The sequence below is a fragment of the Aulostomus chinensis genome, chromosome 6, assembly GCF_037954235.1.
Source record: "Aulostomus chinensis isolate RoL2024-O1b breed Wild chromosome 6, RoL_Achi_v1.0, whole genome shotgun sequence".
NCBI classification, from domain to species: Eukaryota; Metazoa; Chordata; class Actinopteri; order Syngnathiformes; family Aulostomidae; genus Aulostomus; species Aulostomus chinensis.
In genome coordinates this window covers 14,927,501-14,943,028 of record NC_141325.1, presented here as the reverse complement: position 1 = coordinate 14,943,028, position 15,528 = coordinate 14,927,501, and the positions used below count along the sequence as shown (strand labels likewise).

At 42.3% G+C, this 15,528-nt stretch overlaps 2 protein-coding genes across 3 annotated transcripts in view; one reads left to right on the top strand and one right to left on the bottom strand.

The window, feature by feature from the left end:
* Nucleotides 1-635: 635 nt before the first annotated feature.
* malt1 (MALT paracaspase 1) lies at nucleotides 636-11,688 on the bottom strand. 2 transcript variants are annotated; one of them, XM_086206708.1, is made up of 19 exons: nucleotides 11,285-11,687; nucleotides 11,112-11,201; nucleotides 10,869-11,019; nucleotides 10,059-10,225; nucleotides 9,437-9,558; nucleotides 8,980-9,127; nucleotides 8,672-8,850; nucleotides 8,488-8,584; nucleotides 8,341-8,388; nucleotides 6,807-6,830; nucleotides 6,682-6,726; nucleotides 6,114-6,317; nucleotides 5,835-6,012; nucleotides 5,635-5,706; nucleotides 5,426-5,553; nucleotides 3,629-3,769; nucleotides 3,023-3,180; nucleotides 2,707-2,832; nucleotides 637-2,228 (listed from the first exon to the last, which is right to left on the bottom strand). In XM_086206708.1, exons 2-19 carry the CDS (start codon nucleotides 11,173-11,175, stop codon nucleotides 1,728-1,730), a joined length of 2,553 nt encoding a protein of 850 aa, XP_086062834.1. In that variant the 5' UTR covers nucleotides 11,176-11,201; nucleotides 11,285-11,687; the 3' UTR covers nucleotides 637-1,727. The 2 variants fall into 2 exon arrangements, with proteins under 2 accessions (XP_086062835.1, XP_086062834.1); XM_086206709.1 differs by lacking the exon at nucleotides 8,341-8,388 and having other exon boundaries at nucleotides 636-2,228; nucleotides 11,112-11,688.
* Nucleotides 4,141-15,528, top strand: part of prlrb (prolactin receptor b) — a 16,283-nt gene continuing 4,895 nt past the window's right edge. The window contains exons 1-5 of the mRNA XM_086206710.1: nucleotides 4,141-4,578; nucleotides 11,687-11,917; nucleotides 13,498-13,571; nucleotides 14,304-14,436; nucleotides 15,389-15,528. The exon at nucleotides 15,389-15,528 is cut by the window's right edge and continues 30 nt beyond it. Of these exons, the coding sequence (XP_086062836.1) occupies nucleotides 13,508-13,571; nucleotides 14,304-14,436; nucleotides 15,389-15,528 (337 nt within the window). The 5' untranslated portion in view covers nucleotides 4,141-4,578; nucleotides 11,687-11,917; nucleotides 13,498-13,507. The remainder of the gene's footprint in view (nucleotides 4,579-11,686; nucleotides 11,918-13,497; nucleotides 13,572-14,303; nucleotides 14,437-15,388) is intronic.

The window sequence follows — 15,528 nt, the reverse complement described above, 5'->3', positions numbered from 1 at the left end:
GTGATTTATTCTGCATACGTCACCTTTGAAATATTTGATGAGAGCAGCACATCATACATCACTTACCCACAATAGTCTTACTGTGACCCTGCTTGCCAGTTTTAACACTTCATATTACAAAAGGGATCTACTTTGTGCAAGGGAGCAATTTGATGAGGAAAAATGAGAGCCTCTGATCTGCCATCAGGTCAGACCAAAAATCATAGGAGGAAGGCAGATTCAAATCACTGGAGGACTGTCACTGAGAGAAAAGTGCTTACTCATACTTACACATTCTGCTTTGAAACAAGGGTTATTAGGATACTATAGGCAAAAGAATTACTAGTGGCAGCTGATGCACAAAAACAAAGTCCAAATATCAGGCTGTTGTTCTTGCCACCACCTTGGAGAGCCCTCTTAATTACACTGTTTCCTTATTTTTTTGCTTATGGTCTACTGTAATGATTCACAAAGCGCAGAAGAGGGCACCAACTGCTTCCACAATTACCTTGACTGACACCAAATCTGCTTTCAGTCATACCAACGGATGTTTGCATTGACACAATCTGCTGCTGCTATTATTATAACTATTGTTATATTTTTTATTATGTCATATTATATCATCATTATTATTGTTATAATAATGACAACAATTAATATTATTATTCCTGTCACTATGCACATATACATAATCATCCAGGTACACACAGGCACATGCACATATGCATATATCTTTATCTATATCTAGTCTTTGTTTTCTCTTCTTTGCTATTTTTCCATAGAATAGACATAAATGAAACCCTATGATGAGAGTGCAATTTCCCTGGCGGAACGTCCAAAAGGGATTAATAAAGTAGTCTGTCTGTCTGTCTGTCAACTTCACCAGTCACCTGCTAGGCTCATGTACAGATTTTGTGAGAAGTTGAACAGCTACTATCTTTTTATTTGATTTAAAAGCTGACAGTCTAGCTACCCACAGTATGAGAAACAGTGAAAATGATTCATTATATCCAATTTTCTCTATACTTTCCAGCATAACGTGACAATTTCTTATGATACATTTAATTAAAATAACCAAGAATGTTCTGGTAGCAGGTGGCACGGTGGTGCAGTGGTCAGCACTGTCTCCTCACAGCAAGAAGGTTCCAGGTTCGAGTCCCGGCTCCAGTACAGGATCTTTCTGTGTGAGTCTCCATGTTCTCCCTGTTCCTGTGTGGGTTCTCTCAGGTACTCCAGCTTCCTCCCACAGTCCAAAGACATCAAGAGGGGACGAGGCTGATTGATACTCTAAATTGACCGTAGGTGTGACTGTTAGTGTGAATGGTTGTCTGTCTCTATGTGTTGGCCCTGTGATGGACTGGTGACCTGTCCAGGGTGAACCCCGCCTCTCACCCGAAGGCTGTTGAGATAGGCTCCAGCCCCCCCGTGACCCTTAACAGGAATAAGTGGTAGAAAATGGATGGATGTTCTGGTAGCTTATCCTGGCAACTGTAGCAGGAGCAATAACATCATTCGCTGCAGACTGACACTCAAGGATCTATAATTTTATGACTAATAAATAAGATCTAGTACTAATAGTAAAGAGGAAACAGACTTTTAAGACCTGAAGATATCATGTTAACTTTTCTGTTTGGTAAGAAACTGGTGGAACAGAAATGATATGTCAGTTAACAATAAAGTAGTTTTCTCCAAGTTGTATTTACAAAAGTCTAAAAAATGATTACATCAAGTAACGGACATTTAAAGCGTCACTGCTGCTGGAACTGCAGGCTGTGGATGAACACAGTCTGCAGCTCGTCAATGTCGTCGCTCGCCTCTATGGGTATGCTGGACCTGCCTGGCGAGCTTGAAAAGCCTCCAGCTGAACTGAACGCTGGCTCATGTTGGTTGGTGTTGTCACAGAATGACTCTCCGCTACCTCCCACGGCACCCTGTATACGCTCACAGGCGTCCAGGTAGTGATGCTGTGGGGACAGGCGGTTGTAGTCCTGGGTGGCGTGCTGCCCGAAATGGAGGTGGAGGTGGTGTTCCAGCGCGGGGCTATGAGAGGGGCTGTGACAGGGGCTATGAGAGGGGCTGTGGGGCATCATGCAGGTCTGAAGACAACTGTTGCGCCGCATGGCTTTGTGTAGGTCAAGTCGGGCGATCAGCGGCTTGCCAATGTTGATGCTTTTGGTCCAGTGGACTGTATCGTGATCCTCCATGGAGGTGAAGGTGCCCTGAAGGCACACGGTGAAGATCAGCTCCTCCTGGTGCAGGTGAGGAGGCAGCAAAAAAAAAAAAAAAAGTGAGCGGGAGCAAATGTTCATGAGTTCATGTTTCTTTACTCTTGCAGATGAATTTCAAGGTGGGTTTGAGTACGACTGACAATAGTAGTTCTGCTGGGCATTTGCATTAACAATGAAGCCTGGCTGCTGACTTCTGTTAAAATCAACACTGCTGCACTCAATAAAACTGGATGATATATTTTATCTGGAACGACTGCACTTACAGCCTTTATTGATAAGAGAGATGAGGCTACTTTATGTCACACATCTTGTGGCTTTGGTTTGGCAAAGGATTTTGGTCTGCTTCAGATAATGCCTCTTAAAATTTGCACAGGCGAAGTGGTAAAGTGACCCCTGGCCACAGGAGGATTCATCATATTAAAAAAAAAAAAAAGGTGCTTGAAAACGTACAGAGGGCATAATTATATTTATGAAGTAAAACAATCTTTCCAGTTTTTACCCTGAGTTTCTGCAGGGAGCTGAGTCTGGTGTAGAGGCAGTGCTGCGGGAGGCTGCTGGACAGGAGGTAAATCCCCGTCTCCTCTGGAGTCTCTCGGTTCATTTCTTTAGGATCCACATCGAGGTCCTGCAGGAGGTAGCGTATGCACCAACACGCCATCAAACATTTGCAATTGCGATTCATGAATTTTGTGGTTTTACTTTCTTCATAGAATATTTAACCGATGCAATTCTCATTTTCCTGCAATTTCCCAACAAGGATCCTGTTCACCTTCTTGACTCTACGAACTACTCTTGATGCGACAGTAATCACTGACCTGTGAGAAGTCTGTGACGTGAGCCTGGCAGAAGGACATGTCCGCAGGCTTCTTAATGATGTGAGTGTAAATAACCAGCACATTGGAAAACTCTGCAGCAAAGCCCAACTTGATCTGAGCACCGCAATCAAAATCTAAAACCATGCTCTCAGGAAGCTCTGGAACAACACACAAACACCAGAATGTAACAGCCACAACATTCCAAATTTTTAACTGCTATCGTCACAAACAGTACAATTGTTGCAACTGGTGTAGGCAATAGTATTGTTCATAGCTGTCTCTTACTCTGTCACCATGCTGCATTTTCTTGACTCAAGAGATTTCTGGTGGCCTTCAAGGCTCCTTCCTTGGGGCTATACCATTTTCTCAAAAAAAAAAAAAAACCTAACTCATGTGATCTTTCCTCTCCTCAGTGTGTATGTTTATGACATGGTGCTGTGATTGAGGCATTAAGAGCAACAAACCTGCCAACGACATTGTCCTGGCAAGCACTGCTGTGTCAGAGTGTGGAAAATGTGAGTGCACAGCTGCTTCCCAGTGGACACGCACGTGAAAAATCGATATTTGAACAATAAAACAAGCTCAGTGATTAGCGTTTAAACTCACCGTGAGCCTTGGCCCACTGGCGGCTTTGAATGTGGTCAGCACTGCCAGGCTGAATGGGGTCGGTTAAGGCTCTCCTCTCTGAGAGGCTACTGCGGATCTCCAGAGCCTGCTTCCCCTTTGTAGCATCAAACTGACCCATGTCTGCACCAAAAATGTAAGAATTCAGCATTTCAATTCATTTACTTTCTTTTAACAACCATGCATAATATGCGGCATCTGCTGCATAAGACATACGCTGAAAAGCATTTTCATCACAGTTTCATTTTAGTTTACAGCAGTAAATTACAGCTGCATTCCTTCCCTTCAACAGCCATTTTTAAGTCCTCCCACAGAATTTGGGATGGATTGATGAGTTATTCTACTTTGCACAGGAATTACAATATTTCAACTTGCACAGCTGCACCAAAATATTTTAAACATATGCATACATGCCAAGTACATTTGTTTCTAACACTGGTTGCCTGCATACTTCTTGTCTCTTGTGTTGTTGTTTTTGAAGCGTCTTTGTAGAGTCTGTCTGTTGTGCTGTCATCCCTTTTTTGACTGTGAGCTGCTTGGCATCTCATTTTCTTCAGGACTGATAAAGTCAATCTAATCCAGCATAATCCAATTAAACAGAAATCTCTCTTGACCGCAACAACCCCTTCTTCAATCTTCCCCAGCAGTAGAACACTGCGTGAAGCATGTAAAAACAACACGGGGAGAGAGATTTCGGCGTTGTACAAGGGTCTAGAAAAGAACAGAAGAACCTCTGTACATTAGAGACAGATGGATAAAAGAAACTAGAACACAACCGCCTGAAGTAGACTGGTTTAAAATTTGCGGTGTGCAGCGAACCACTACCAGCCCGAGGACGTGGAGGGAATTCTGCTGGAGAAATATAACCAGGTTCTGCATTACTTCTAAAACAAATTCACATCGATGCAACAACCATGCTGGATGCTGGTAGTGTAAGTCACACTCGTGTTGTCTGGGAATGTGTTCGAATGAAAAAAGTACTGGAATAATGTATGGATGGAATTGAAAACTACACTGGGGTGTCAGGTACAAATGTCATGTGAGATTCTATAACCTGTGTAATTTAACGAGCAACAACATTCAATGTGAAGATAGATATTTGGTTAAAATTCTGCTAGCTGTGACCAAGAAGGTAGTCCCAAGGAATTGGGGCAGTACGGACCCTCCCTCTTTGAAGGAGTGGCTGGACATAGTGCTGGACTCACGCATATACTGAGACTCCAACAAGCTGAATTCAACACGAAAGGGAACAACTGGACAACTTATAAAACCCAACACAAAGACATCACCGTGGGCTCTGGATGAAACCAGGGATTTGTAGATGACGCATTAAGAAAATATGTAACCCACTGACACTGTTCTGTGTTTTCTTTCTATGTCGGAAATTAATAAAATTTGAGTTATAAAAAAAAGACATATACTGTCCTTCACCTAAATATCAATAATAATAATAATAATAATACATTCTTCAATTATTTTCCTCCATCTGCACTGTATTTGAAAAAACAACAACCTCCGACCTCCATAAACTCATAGGAGGGCTGATAAAATTTGGACACTTAAAAAGCCAGGCAAGCTACATGTGACTAATTATATGTGATTAAGCATTATTCCATTAAAAACAACAACAACAACAACTCTGTTACTCAAAAATAATCGAATCTCATATCCAAACTGTACAAATGGCTGATACAATGATCGAGTATTCCACCAGTCACATTTGATTTGCTCTGATAAATCAGATTTAAACGTGATGAATGTACTAAGTGGCTCTCCTACCCTCAGCCACTCTGTCCAGCACAACAGTGATCTTCTCATCATCGAGCAGCCGTTTCCTCAAAAACTTGACAAACACGCCATTGGTGACGCCACTGGAGCTCAGCTCAAAGGCCTCAGCATCTTGGCACCTACAAAATATTTTAAAAATCTGTGTATATTCCTTTTTTGTTAATTGGTATTGTAGTATTGAATTATAGTTTCAAACTTACGTAGCATATCCAAAGACAATGTTGGCTGTAACCCTCAAGACAATGTTGGGAGTGATGTCATCATGAATATTCCTATAAAAAGGAAGAAAATTGAGAAAACGTCAAATCAATGAAACCCCAAAGCTCCACATTCATTTTATATCTCTCTACTTCTATGTATTAGTTAATGAATGTGGGATGAATGCAGAGACGCGACTCACCTCTTTCTGCACATGTCCAGCAGGAACACGTTGAGCCCTGTCTCCTTCTCCTGCATCAGTTTGAGGATGCTCTGCACACACAGACAGTTGGCCGAGTGGTATGGGTTTGGTGCATCAACGGGCACCATGAAACTGTTGCCGTAGTTCTCATATCCATGTCCCGCATAGTACAGCAGACCTAAGGATGGGACAGTGCATTTCAGTGCTTGGTTCAGTGGACCAGCACAGTTTATCCAGATGTCCATATCCATCATCCAGATGTCTGGAATCCAACCATACCATAAACTCCTCTGTGTAGCAGCAACAGGAACTCGTCAACCGCGTTTCTCATCTCTGACTCGGTGAGGTCAAGCAGTGAAACCACTTTGAAATTCAGCTGCCGGAGGAGGTTTGTGAGGTCGTGCACGTCCACCATGGGCGCTTTGAGCTGCGGGTGGTTCTGGTAGGACAGATTGCCAATCAGCAGGGCCACTTTGTCAGTTGCTGAGACGGGACACAGAGAGGGGAGCAAGGCAGAACTTGAAAATCCTGGACTCCAGCGGTTCAAAATAAATAACAAGAAACATCAAGATGACAATGTTTCCTGTGATAATGCTTGAGCACCGTTCATGTATGCAAATTCAAGAGGGAGGTGTCATTAATGATACTGCCAAAGAATGCAACTAATATAGCATATTTGACCATTTTATGTATTTCTGGTTAGAGGGGAAAAAATGCTAGTCTGTAAAGGAAATCAAAAAAATAAATGGAACTTATAAAAATACAAGACTTGTAAGTGTAAATGTGTGTGAGCAAAGATGTGTATCCTTCACGGACAAGTCTATATAACAAAACGTAAGACACTCACCATAAAGTTGTTCAGGAACACTATTCAGCAAGAATTCGGTGGAACCTAAAATCCCAATATCAAAGTGAAAACACTCGTAGAAAATATGCATTGAACAAATTTTGTATAAAAACAAATACACTCACCTTCTCCAATGGCATAAACGTCATCTGGGAATCAAAAGTACAGATACATCACTATCATATACGATCATATTTTCTGAGTGTGTTCAGGTCAGTGTATCCTGTTAAATGTGATAAGTGTAGGCGAGATTGTAGAGAAGATAAGAATTTAAAGTTTCATGCAGTCAGTGAATCAATATTAGTTTTACAGGATAAGGCTGGTATTGGTCCAGATGTGTGTTACTGCAAACACATTCCATGCACGGACAGAGTCAGATGTTAAAGTGTCAGTATTTCCTTATACTGCTGGGCATTGTAGTTTTTAGTCAAATTTACTGAAGCAGGGGACAGCTGTAATGTTGGCGACTATTGTCACCAGTGGACTAATGCCTATGGCGTAATATACAGTAGTCGTGTTTGTAGTAATGTTTTTTGGCAAATACAGAGGCAACTAGGACGACTATGAATTTTAACTAGATTTGTTGACAGCAACACAAATATCGAGCGTTGTTTAGCGAGTTACCAGCCTTATCCTCTCCCTCGGCAACATATTTGAAGTAACATCATTAATCAAAATAAAATACATGCATGTAAAACCTGGAGCCTGTACTACAATGCAGGGGTAGTGAGATGAGCTGGCCTGAATACATGGAATCTCTCTCACACACACACACACACACACACACACACACACACACACACACACACAGGGTTGTCATGACAGTTCTTATCAATATGATGAGTCAACTCCCGTTTTTACAATCTAGCTCCTCTTTTCTAAATACGAAAAGGGACAGTATTGTCATCAGTGACTGACTGTAAACATGGAAAGTTCAACCTGAGGTCTTGGCACTCCTAAAGGGGGCGCCAAACATCACAGTGTGAACTCGAGCCTGGAAATTCACTTCAGCAACAAAGTCAGGAAGAAAAACTTTCAAAAACAGCAGACTTCAACTAGATAAGTTAATAGACCTGGTAGTACTGCTGCAGCACCCATTAGCTGGTCTGACTATAATCATACTTGGAGGGATTTCTGTTTCACATGTTGCTTAGATGTATTATTATGACTTGTAAGTGGCGTCTTTGGAGAGTCGGGAGGAAATATAAAACCAAAACCGAAAATGGAAAATTATTTGAAAATCTTAGGAGGTTTTAAGGCTTCAAACAGTTCTGACATCAAGCTTAAACAAAAGGACTTAAAGAAAAAGCTAAGAATGTTGTTGTAACCATCAGGGGGGACAAAAAGAATGTTGTGTTTCACGAGAATTGGTTGCTGGAGGTTTTAAAAATTTCGATCTGTTGTCTCAAACAGGTTGTGCAGTTTAACTTATGATGATCTTGTATCCAGGTCTGAAAAGCCAACCACGTAATTGTCTCTGAAAACTCAAGGTTAAATGTGAAGCTCCCTCGCTTGCATACTGTGTAGTACAGGCCCCAGGATGGTCCACCCCGAGAGATTTCAGTGTTTGCGTTATTCCCTGGATCCAGTTTGATTAACATCTGCATGCAACTAATGCCTTCTGGTGTTAAAACCTTTCACCGATCCCTTCGACTTTACCTTCAGAACACTCCATTACCCCAGAAATCTGGACAGATATCCTGGGTGCTTTTGGTCAAGAATAAGTGTAAAAAAAAGTCACTCAGACATAATGACAGAGCAGCCGGCTTTACTGGACAGTGATGACGGTTCAAGAATGCAACGTACCGATCGTGACATCCACTTCGTTTGTCCACATCCTCTCAGAGCTGCTGCTGATCTCACAGCGATACCTGCCGTGATGATCCTGCATCACGTGAGGGATCTGAAACGCACAGATAGAAGGGTTCTTTACCATTAAATTTTGTTTTACAACCAGTTCCTTGAGCGTGTAATATCAAGCTCTCCTAACCGTGAGTTTCCTCCTTGTGGCACAGGCGATGGGAACTCCATTTCGATGCCACTGATAGTGAGGAATAGGACGTCCCACAGCGCCACACTCTATCTGCAGAGTTTCCCCGACGTAGAGCCACCGGGGCTGAGGCTGGATCACCAATTTCAGCCGACCCTCCAAAGATTGATAACTCTGGCCTGATAGAGGAGAAAAGGGGAGCAGTCTGAAGATCTCTCCGTTGACTCCACCAAATTCAGTTTGACAATTAACAACACAAAGAAGAGAAACGCAGCAACACGTAACATCTATGTGAGGCTGCAGCTCACCGTGCAACATGGTGACATTCAGGACGTCCACTTGAGCCCAGTGGCTGAATTCAAAGAAGCTGCCACAGTTGACCCTGCAGATGTAAAAGCCAGCATCCTTCAGTTGGACTGGACTGATCACCAGGTCAGGAGAGACGCTGCCTGGCACCTGGAGTAATAACATTTGAAATTAAATCCATCAACACGATGTAGAAGATGTGATGTGATTGAGGTCTGAGGGAAAAAACAGGTCTAACGTGTCACCATGTAACGGTTTGGGGAGGTTAAGTGCGATGCTAACATTTAATAGAAAAGCTGTATCACAAGAGCTTTCCAACTTGCTAAAATCTTCAAACTCTTCTTACTTCAGATAACTGTAGACCAGACCTAACTTCAACTTTGACGCTGCAAAAAAAAAAGAGAAACCAATAAAATCTTAAGAGGTGGAGTTTAAGTGTAGTCTGGAGTCGAAGCTCACCTCGTCCTTCTTCTTAAACCACTGGTACTGGACTGGAGATTTGCCGACAGCATGGCAGCTGAGACGCAGATTGTGACCAGACACAAGAGCCACAGACTGGGGCTGAATGAGGATCTGCAAGGCTAAACATTTCAAGAAATTGTCACTTTTAGGTTCATTCGATAGCGTACATTAACACACAGTCAATATACATTTAATTCAACTGCCTCTTGGACCAGACAGAGGCATACTAACCTTCCCATCCACTAGCATTCTTGACACTAAGCTAACTAGCTGGTCTCTGTAGGTATCAGCTCCTGACTGCAGAGGAGGGCATTTATCTTCCTGTCTGGATGTAGGGAGGAGGGCAAGTAGGCATATTTCCAGAAAAGTTGGCATATTCTATATGGCATATCCATATTGGGCTGTGGTGTCTCAAATATATTTTAACGTTGGTTTTAGTAGACTAAACTCACTTTATTATGATTAATACTGTACTATTCCCAGCATTAGTCATATCCAGCAGTAGTCTAAGCTTTGGGGTGAGTCAAAAATGTAGACAAGTAGAGCAGGTGGGACAAAGATCAACCTGGTTTGGAAGCTTGACAACACAACAGCAGGCTTGGGGACAGCGTTTCTCTACCTGGTGGCTTCAGACACTGCACGGCCTCCTCGTTGCCCAGAGTTTGGAGGTAGTCAATCAGGTGTCCCAATGTGCAGCCTCGCTCTCCCATCAGCCTCAGCAGCATGCGGCTCGGACTACCCTGCAGCTCCAGCACCTTCAGAGAGCACATCTCCATATCGTCTGAGCTGGACCACCATGCAGAACATTAGCAACAAGACATATTTTAGTTATCAGGCTTTATTGACCATCTCCACCGCCTTCACACTTTAGTAGGAACACCTTGCAAGTCACAGGTGATCCAACTTCACCTTCAGAAATGGTGTCACAACTATTAACGGTGAAAATATTACTTTCAAAACTTCCGATCATGTACATGTTGCCTCACTTGGTGGACATGACCGATTAGAGGAAGTTAGGGGTGAGTGAAAATGTATCGCTGTAAAAAATATCATGACTCATTAAGCGATGATTTTTTCCCCCAGTATTATTTCCTGCAATGATGTGACAGTTACATCCGCGGAATCGCGCATTTGCTGCAAATTTTGGATCCAGTTAACGAATCAGAGACGACATTTGCTTTCTGACATGATGCCAGCCTTCATTCAAATGTCGCAGCATTAATCCTGCGTTCATAATCTACCTTTGTTTTTGTGACAGTTCAATAATGCAAAATGTGAACAATGACAGTCAGATAAATATGACTCTAACATGCAAACAGTGCACAGGTTCAGAGTTTCCTGGGTAGGTGGGCGGTGTTAAAACGACAGGTGTGCTGAGACTGTCTCAAGTTACATTTGTGAGAAATTTTAGACTACTTTTGAACTTTACCTGACTTTAAATCGCCGGTCACTGCCGACCAACTCTCCAAGTTTCCGCCATCCTTTGCCGCTGGATGTGTCCAATACTTCAGACAGCTTCTTCACCACCGGCTCCTTCAACAAGTGAATCTTCGTGGACCGCTCCAAACAATCCGACATGACTACCAGCACAGATGTTACACTCGCTTACCGTGTCAACACAAATCCAACACAAAAGTTACTTCCCGGAAGAAATGATAAACGTGATACTCACCGCACTGGTTTGGGGTTTTCTCCTCGCAGCTGCGCACAGATTCTGACAAAGATTCTTTACACATCAAGATGGTACCCTACACAGGATTTTCTATAACGTATACAATTAGTTTCGTTACGACAAAAGGTGTAAAATTTTAGAGTTAACCTACATTTTCTGGTAGTTTTGCTTACTTTAACACATAGCACAACTACAGTTTTTGCGAAACGACCTTTAGTGGTATTGATTGGTTTAGTGCAATGGTGGGTGTCCCTTGGATGATCATCTCACGTTGGAGGACTGGTCAATAGTTCATTTGTTTTTTTAGTAGATTCAACTTTATAATAAAGAGACAAGTGTAATATACTTGGCCGGTCAGCGAAAAGACAATTAGCCGCTAGCTTTCTAGCAGCTAAGCTAGCCTTCGATAACTAAACATTAGCACCAGCTCCGCGTGGTGTTCTCTGACTAGGTTTGAACGACTAAACCCCACAAAAGAACGCTTCATCTGTGTTACTGAGATTTGTTTGAGTGTTTATTTAGTGACTAGTCACTAATCGTGGATGGAATCATTAGTGTGTTCCGGCTATTCTCAGGTGTGCGAGTGGTGACGTCATGAAACTCCTCCCATTCGTGACCCATATGACTCCTCTCCACCACCTCGACGACCTCCTTCTGATACCAGGCGTGTCACACTCATCGGCGGAGCGACAGCGCACTGTTGGCTTCGGGAAAAGGCTGCTTTTTCTGTGGGTATCAACATCAGTTTGCTTTAATGTGGCTTGCAAAGGTGCAAAGGTCAACACCTGTCTGTGATTGGTGGTGAGGTAAGTAAACATTACAACCACCAGTAGGGACACATGTTGTTCTGTCCTTGTTGTAAAAATGTGTTTAACATTAGCAATGCTCAGTGATGAGTTTGGTGCGCTTGTAGAATGTATTTAGTGTCCCCTGTTACTGTATGGGATCTCACTGCAATATCCTTGTGTATTCGTCCAGTTTATCATGTGCAGTTCCTCTTCAAAGGCCCGTTAAACCATGTTATAACCATTTTTTCTGTTACCATTCATCAATTACTGTACTTAAGCAGGCATAAATCCTTGTCAGAGTTGTAGCTCATGGCAGCCTGTTCGGCAAACATTCCCACATTCTCTTTGATGATTAACTGCATCAAGTCTTTCAGGGTTGTTAGGAAGTAAAGAGAAGGGAAGAAAGAAAAGTTGTTCGGCCCCGTTGTGTGTTAGTGTATGTGTGTGATCTTTATCTGAGTTATCTTAGAGGATCAGACTGAAGAGGAGCTATGGGGAATAAGATAGTATGCAAAACATGTTTTATGTCGCTTGTATGTTACATCCAGAGACACTTCACCGCAGTTAGAGATAAATCATTCTATGGAGGTTCTGTACAAAAAAGAATGACCAAACCTTATGTTTGTCAGAGCCGATGCTTGCCCGCATCCTGGTGTATTTTCAAAAGCTCTTGGTGTGCTGAGCGCACACAATGCATCTCCAAGAAGAGCGGCAAGCGATAAAGGAAAAAGATTTCAAGAACAAAGCGACGGTGATAAGACTCCCCTCACAAAGCAGGGTCCTTGGAGGTCTTACTGGGGATCTACAGCAAAAAGAGAAATTGTTAAGTTTTACACTGCCTTCAGATACCCTTCACAAGCATTTAAACACGCAAAATCTTGCTCGTTTCTTTTTCTTTTTCTTTTTTTTTGATAATTTTGCAGGTATTTTCTTGTAACTTTCCACAAACGTGGAAAGTATTTTGCCCTATTTAAAAAAAAAAAATCCATGAATTTAATGGGCAAATGGTGATAAGCAACATTTAATAACTTAAGATTATGCAACAACAAGGGACCTCCCAATTATCAAAAATGCAAATTGAAAAAAAAACATCAAAATTTACAAAAACATTTGATGCACAATTGCTTTTTAATAGAAAAAACTACAAATAATTGACAAAGTAGACTTGTACCACAAACTTTAAAAAAGAATTTTTTTTTTTAGATCGAATATAGAAAAAAAATTACAAGAAAATGGCAAAACAATAATCAGTTCAGATTTGTGGTCAGATCAGATTTCATGCATTTAAATAGTTGGGGGGGGGGGGGGGGTTATGTAGCGTCAGTGTGGGGGTCCAAAGGTTTGGTCTGATTGGAGCGTCATTGATTAAATCATTACTTGTTTATTAATTCCCTCATTATGTTAGGAATAAATCGTATTTCATCATCGGGAGTTGCTCGGCGATGGCTTATACTCTGTGTCAACTACTACGTGTACAAGCAGCTATCGGCTGCTCTTGTTTTCCCTTCATAGTGTTGTGTTTTAGGTCAAAACAAAGCCGAGCCATGTTTCTATCACCTCATTAACCACAGGCTGGTGATGTCACTTCCTTTATTCAGAGAACACAGCATGATGAGGAGAGATGTGAGACTGGCGCTGCTCTTGCTGCTGTTTGCGGCTTCGGAGTGTGACAGTAAGTTGAAGTTTTAATAACATTTAATAACTCACACTTCTTTTAAAAGTCATTTAAAAACACTCATCATTTGTTCACTACAGCATTTCTCTGACACTCACATGTTATATTTTGTTTATTTCATCAAACTAAACCCTTTTGTCCTGCAGTAGGCAGTAAGAGCTTGCACCTGCCACAGGTTTCTAAGAAATAGTCTGGTACATAACCATGGCAACGGCGTATTTGTAATGCACGACTGACGGCGCTGAAAGCAGACAAAATAAATGCTGGTGGCACTTGTGGGTGGCATGGCTCAGGGGTAGAGTGGTCGTCTAGTAACCAAAGGGTCGCTGGTTCGATCCCCGACCCCGGTGACCATGTCGAAGTGTCCTTGAGCAAGATACTGAACCCATAATTGCTCCTGATGAGTAGGTTGGCGCCTTGCATGGTAGCCTCCACCATCAGTGTGTGAGTGTGTGTGTGAATGGGTGAATGAGATGACACTGTAAAGCGCTTTGAGTGCCGCTAAGGTAGAAAAGCGCTATATAAATTGAGTCCATTTACCACTTACATCAGATCTGTTGGTTGTCAAAAGTCTTTGCCTGTCAGAAAATAAGCATTTTCTCGAGATCGATTGTTCCTTTAAAAATGTGGGCGACTCATTAAGAAAAAAAAAAAATCAAAAACGCAAAAAGGCTTTCATTTCTTCATGCTGAATGTGAAGCTGATGCTTGTTTGTCACTGTGTTGCCAGTCACGTCTCCACCGGGGAAACCTGTCCTGCTGGGTTGCAGGTCCCCTGAGAAGGAGACGTTCACCTGCTGGTGGGTGCCAGGCTTCACCGGAGGGCTACCCACCACGCACCGCCTCTTCTATGAGAGAGAAAGGTCAGTGTGAGTTGACATGAGGGAGAAAGCTGAGCTGATGAACACATGGAACAAGTCAAGTAGTTGGGTTGTTGCTGGTTGGCTGCAGAGTGGAAAACTACCAGCTCTCTCATTCATACACTCATGCTCAGTCACCTGAGAAGAAATTTTTGTTGCTGTGCAAGTGAACCTCCTGAATTCAAAGGCCTCACCTGTGTGACTCACTCCTCCTGACCTGAAGGCCACTACTTCTAGTTTTTGACATTTATTTGAGAGTAGATGTGTCTTGCATCAAAGGCTTTAGTCGGGTAATCAGGTAAATTCAGCTTTATCTATAAACCCCAGTGCTGTTATGAGAGAAGTGTCAGCCATGACATTAACGGAAGCCTCAGGATGATTAGATCTGCAGTGTATGAGTGGGAATTGCAAAGACTTGATATTACGATATTCCGAAGCCCTTTTCTGTCCCGATTGGGGGATTGGATGTTGAAAATCCGATGTCAGATAATTTATTGTTGGTGCTGCGTGGTCATGAGAACTGAGACGTTTCAGTCAGAAATCATTTTACAAGAACTCCGACTTACAATTCACTTTTGTGCAGCGCGATTCTCAATATAAAAGAACAGCTCACAATATAATGTCACATTGAGATGATATTAAAGATAGAATGATATCTCACTCACCTGAGTATGGGTTCATCCTCTTCTGATTGTCGGGGCTGCAAAAGTCTGACATCTGTATATTTTGGGTCAAGGGCCAAAAAGATTGGGAACTCCCGTGTTTAAACTAAAACACCTTACGGCCGAGCCTGATGCTGCCTCAACGTCCAGCCTCCAAGAGCTGTTAGCTTAGCTTTAGACTCAGTTAATATGTAAAATGCATTTATGCATTTATATATAAACCTAACCCTAACCCAAAAGTTACAGTTGTACTCTCATTGTACGATTTTAATCGAAGTTTTGTGTGTGTACAGATTAAAGGGAATCCATGAGTGTCCAGACTACCACTCAGCCGGAGGAAACTCCTGTTTCTTCAACAAAAACCATACTTCCATCTGGGTGGACTATTACCTGTCAGTGGTGGCGTCCAATGCTCTCGGGAACACTACTTCAG